Source organism: Lepus europaeus, chromosome 8, assembly GCF_033115175.1.
Source record: "Lepus europaeus isolate LE1 chromosome 8, mLepTim1.pri, whole genome shotgun sequence".
In the NCBI taxonomy this organism is placed as follows: Eukaryota; Metazoa; Chordata; class Mammalia; order Lagomorpha; family Leporidae; genus Lepus; species Lepus europaeus.
This window is the reverse complement of record NC_084834.1, coordinates 123,972,921-123,978,081: the sequence shown is the minus strand read 5'-3', so window position 1 is coordinate 123,978,081 and position 5,161 is coordinate 123,972,921. Positions and strand designations below refer to the sequence as shown.

At 46.3% G+C, this 5,161-nt stretch overlaps 1 protein-coding gene across 1 annotated transcript; it reads right to left on the bottom strand.

The window, feature by feature from the left end:
- Positions 1-1,619: 1,619 nt before the first annotated feature.
- On the bottom strand, positions 1,620-2,474 carry LOC133765745 (corticostatin-3). The gene is made up of 2 exons (XM_062199308.1): positions 2,303-2,474; positions 1,620-1,735 (listed from the first exon to the last, which is right to left on the bottom strand). The coding sequence occupies exons 1-2, from the start codon at positions 2,472-2,474 to the stop codon at positions 1,620-1,622; spliced, it is 288 nt and encodes a 95-aa protein (XP_062055292.1).
- Positions 2,475-5,161: the final 2,687 nt, after the last annotated feature.

Below are 5,161 nucleotides of genomic sequence, written 5' to 3'. Positions count from 1 at the left end.
TAGGACATGCTCAAACTGACTTGCCCCAAGTGGTGGAGTTAGAAATGTGCCAGGGGATTTCAATACAATCCCATCAAGGTGGCATGTACCAATGCCATCTCACTAGTCCAAATGATCAATTTCATGTCACAATAGACCATAATGATAGGTCTAAGAGTCAAAGGGATCACATAAACAAGACTAGTGTCTGATAATACTAACTGATAGAATCAAAAAGGGAGAGAACAATCCAACATGAGAAGCAGGACACACAGCAGACTCATAGAATGGCAGTTGTCCTAAACAGCACTCTGGCCTTGGAATCAGCCCTAAGGCATTCGGATCTGGCTGAAGAGCCCATGAGAGTATTTTAGGCATGCAAAGCCAAGACACTCTGGGAAAAAAAAAAGAGGACCTAAATGAAAGATCTCTGTGAGTGAGATTCCAGTGGAAATAATGGGCCATCAGAGAAGGAGGTACCTTTCTCTGAAGGGAGGAGAGAACTTCCATTTTGACTATGGTCTTGTCAAAATAAGATCAAAGATGGCAAGCTCAGGGGGCTTCCATGGCCTTGGCAACTCATGACTAGAGCCTGGGAAGATTGGTGACACCTTAAACAAGAGTGGCAATTTGTTAAATCAGCAACAGGAGTCACTCTGCACTTACTCCCCATGTAGGATCTCTGTCCTTAATGTGTAGTTCAATGTGAATTAATGATATGACTAGTGCTCAAACAGTATTTGGCACTTTGTGTGCTGTGTGGGTGCAAACTGATGAAATCTTTACTTAATATATACTAAATCGATCTTCTGTATGTAAAGATAATTGAAAATGAATCTTGATGTGAATGGACTGGGAGAGGGAGCAGGATATGGGAGGGTTGTGGGTGGGAGGGAAGTTATTGGGGAGAAAAAGCCATTGTAATTCACAAACTGTACTTTGGAAATTTACATGAACTAAATAAAAATTTAAAAAAAGTAAAGTTGAGGAATGGTGAGTGTGCATTTTGTGTCTGAAAATATATGAAATGAGTGTTTACTAGACATTGCTAGTATTTATGAACAAGAATTTATCTCAGTACAATCCTCCTGTGCTTTTTTTATCCTCATTGTTAATCATCTATTCTAATCTGAGCTAATATTTCAGTGGACCTGGATCACTCATAGCATTAAGAGGCGTATAATTAACTAGGATATTTACAACAGAATTTCAACACTTTGGATTAGAGGATGGTGGTTTTTCATGAACATTAACTGGTAAGAATTGCTCAGCCTTACACTTGGGGAATGTCTTTGGGAGTGGAATTCATCTGAATGTAGGCTGACAGAAGACAAAATGGAGGTCAGTAGAGAGAGCAGAACCAGACTGGGGCTTTCTGATCACTTTCTGCCTGAAGCCCGAGTTCAACTCAGTTCAGCCTCAAATTTGGAGCCAGAGTTTCATTTAGAAGAGTTTTGGGACTTGCACTTTAGGAGTCTGAATAACACACACATGAGCATCACAGGAGCACAAACTCAAGGCTTCATTACGAACTCTTTATTTGGGTAGGAAAGGAAGGGGAAGGCTCAGGAGTCATAACATGTTCACTTGAGGTTTCAAGGCAAACAAGGCACTTGCTTTTTTTTTTCTGTTTTTCATACTCAGCGGCGGCAGCAGAGTGGGTGGCGGACTCCACGGATTCTGCAGTACCCAGCGCGACGTTCCCGAGGTACACAGAGGGCTCGTCTGCACACACAGACCACACCTGCTTTTACACCTGCGGACAGAGTGGGACCATCAAGCATTGAACATGGGAGTCATACAGGGTGGCAAGGGTACGCTGCAGAAGCTACTCACGTGGTGAGTAGGCTCATTAGGTTGGCTGCTGTAGACCCGCCAGCACCGACAACAAATACCCACAGCAAGTGCTGGTATTGGCACAGAACCCGAGACTCATTCTCAGTGTCTTCACTTCTGTGTGCTCTGGCCCCATCACACATGCATCTGAGCACAGCCTTGCTCCTGCCTCCAGATTCTAAACCTCCTCTTATAGACTGCATTCAATATTCTCCTCTCCTCGAATTCTGCACATTTAGATACAGAAAAATCAGTAATGTGTCTGTCCATGTTTAAACCTAGAGACTACCACACACATCTCGCACATTCAGGAGTCTTGGCAGAATGTGCCAGATTCACTGGGCTTGCGATGCTCACTTTGCAGTTGAGAAACTGTGGGTCTGGGAGGTTATGTGAAATCATCTCAGTTGCTCTCCCAGGCTGTTCCAGTGCCCATGTCCTGTTCCTCCCCTGAGTCTGTGCAGCTCTGCTATGCTGTATCTCTCACCTAAAGCTTCAAGAGCGGAGCTCTCATCCTCTTTAACGTAGATGGCCACGTCCTGATCCTCTGCCTGTGGGGGCTGCTGGTCTACGACTTCATCGATGCTCACTGAAATGTGCTCAGCCTGGGCCTGCAGGGCCACCAGGAGAATGGCAGCAAGGAGAGTGAGGGTCCTCATGGCTGGGAGGCACCTGGAGGAGGGGAGAGCAGGGTACAGCAAAGTACAGAAATTATGCAAACAGCTCAATAGCCAAAAGCATACAACCTGATAGGAAAATCACAAAGATCCTGAATAGACATTCTGTGAAATAAAGCTCTCTTGAAGAAGCTGCTGTTGTGTCCACTGGGCATGTCAAGTAAAATATGTTTGTTTGGACAAACTTCTTGAGTCTCTCTATTCGCCCACCTGGCGGCTCCTGTCTCCAGCACCCACCAGAGGCCCACACAGTGGAGCACAACAGGGCCTCTGCATGCTTGAGTTCCACCACTGTAAGCCTTACCTTGAGGGGTCAGATTGATGCTGGGCTGCAATGACAAAACCCTCACCACATAGAGTGAGTGTCAATAGCTTTTCAGTACTTACAGATCCTCAGGCTATGCGGGATGAGCAGAGAAGGGCAGGCAGCAGTCCTCTGACCCAGGCCTCCTGGAGCAGCAGGCACCACACACATGCAGCACAGGACTTCTCCTATTTAAGGATCTCCAGGGGCAAGAAGTCCTAATTTAGCGAGACTACTTCCTGTTGGGCAATCAAACAGTTCTTGGGTAGGGACAGTTGGCTGGGGGAGGACAGGACTCTTCAGAGGACTTCACATCTGCGTTGGTCAGTCTTGCCCAGGCCCAGGCAGCAATCACTATTGTTTCTCCAGTTCTCCTATCATGACTGACCTTGGGATGTCTAGGCCATTTCCCAGGCTGAATATCTTGGAGCAAGGGAGTTTTAATGTATGCTGGAAACCCTGGACATACACTTTACAAGACATTCCTTGTTAAGGAGACTAGGGTGAAAATACCAGTGCACACCCAGAGCATTTGAAACCAGTTCTCCATCAGCCTCCCCAGGACCTGGGGTCAACCCATGAAAGTGAATCAAATGTGCTCTGTATCCTAGTATGTTGGAGAACTACTGGGTAGATTGTGAACAGCCTTGGGATGTGTGGTTGTAAGACAATAGTTTTACTGGATTCTCTCTGAGTTATTGATATGCAAACAGTATGCAGCACCTGGAGGAGGCAAGCCTCTCCTGCTTGAAAAAGAGATGGGTCAGGTCTGGGCTAAAAATGTTTTCTAGGATCATCTGGGCTAAGGCCCAAGAGATTACTGCATGATACTTTATGTCTCCTGTACCAGGCTGTCAGGGTGACAGCTCAAAGACCTGGTATCCACACCAACACAAGCCGACTGTCCTGTATCTAGCATGGCTGGAATGAACACGTGTGCCTGGGACCTGGGATGCACAGGCTTCACCTCATGAGGCCGACCTTTTGTTATCTGGAGGACAAGTCCTAGGGCACCCAGTGCACTTTTCAGAATGTGCCACATTTCACTTTCTAGTTCCTCCTCACCGAGAACTGAGTAGCATAGGTTTTGGGAAAAAGAGGAATGAATGGATGGTGACATGGCAATGGTGCATTGTGTACTAGCCCACAGTCAATGTGGTCACCAGGATGCTCACGCCATCTTCTGCACAAAGACAGAGACTCAGGATGGCTCTGGTCTTTATGGATTTGGGAGGTATCATCTGTGATGGACTGGGAGCAGCTGAATGAGAAACAAAGTGTCCACCTCCAAACCAAGGAGATGTGAGGTGTCTCAAGGCTTGTAACAGTGGTGGCTGTGCAATATCTCTGGGGCAGGCTCTCATCCTATGGGAGCAGTGAGTTCATGTTTGGTGGACTAATCAGTTTCAGCATTAGCAGAAGTGGGCACAGTCTCAGCCCAGCAAATGGGCAAACTGAGGTATTTGTTTGGAACAAGAGGCAGGTGTTGGTGTTAGGATCTAGGGATTTAGTGGTCACCTGTAGAGACCTGGAGGCTGCTTGAGAAGGTACTAGAAGTGGTGGTGTGAGCACATGGGGAAGGCCCTGTGGTTGTGTTAACCGCCAGTGGGCAACAGAAGCTGTAGTGGGCACAGCATCTTTGCCCACAGCACACACTGCAACCGTCAGGTTTTCTCCACCAGACAGGAGACAGGGAGTTTATGGGGAAGGAAGTCCACAGTTTTGCAAAACTCACAGGGAAGGCTCACAAACTGACTTGTTCTTGTGGTTCCCTTGCAGTGGGATTAGAGCTAATTGTGCTACAAGTAAGGTAACTGGGGATCTCAGCAAAGTACCAATCTCTGGGTCATCTGTGAGGGATTCAGAGAGCATGAGCTAAGGGAGGCAGCATTGCCAGGGACAGGGGTTCTGTGAATGAGTTTTGGGCTTGCCAGTGTCTACCTGGTTGGCAATAGCAAGGGTATGCTTGTAGTGAATGTAAGATTCATTGCTGTCTCTGGTTTTGGTGAAACAACAATTTTCCTTAATGAACTTTTGGAATGGAGTTCCATGGTGAGTTGGTTTCATCCACACCAACACCCTTGTGGGTTAAGTTGGTGGCATCCAAGTGGGTTCCAGTTTATTAGAGGGCTACTCATTATGTGCTGTGGGATCTGAGCATTCCAATGACTTATAATAGTCTGTGAGATCAATTGGAGGGCAGAATCACTCCCAATGATGCTGTGTGGAGGAAGGTAAAATGTGTGTTGTTTTAAGCCAGTATGTTTTGTGTTGGTTAATTACACACCTGTAAGTGCCCCTGGTATTTTCACAATATTGGAGAAGCCTTAAAATATTTCTTTTTTGAATGTAAATTTCAGCTTCT

What these genes read in the sequence shown, in the direction of transcription:
- LOC133765745 (XM_062199308.1), bottom strand. Translation starts at nt 2,474, where the DNA reads ATGAGGACCCTCACTCTCCTTGCTGCCATTCTCCTGGTGGCCCTGCAG. An exon ending in CTCCGCTCTTGAAGCTTTAG is followed by an intron (nt 1,736 to 2,302) that starts GTGAGAGATACA and finishes CTCTGTCCGCAG; the next exon opens with GTGTAAAAGCAGGTGTGGTC.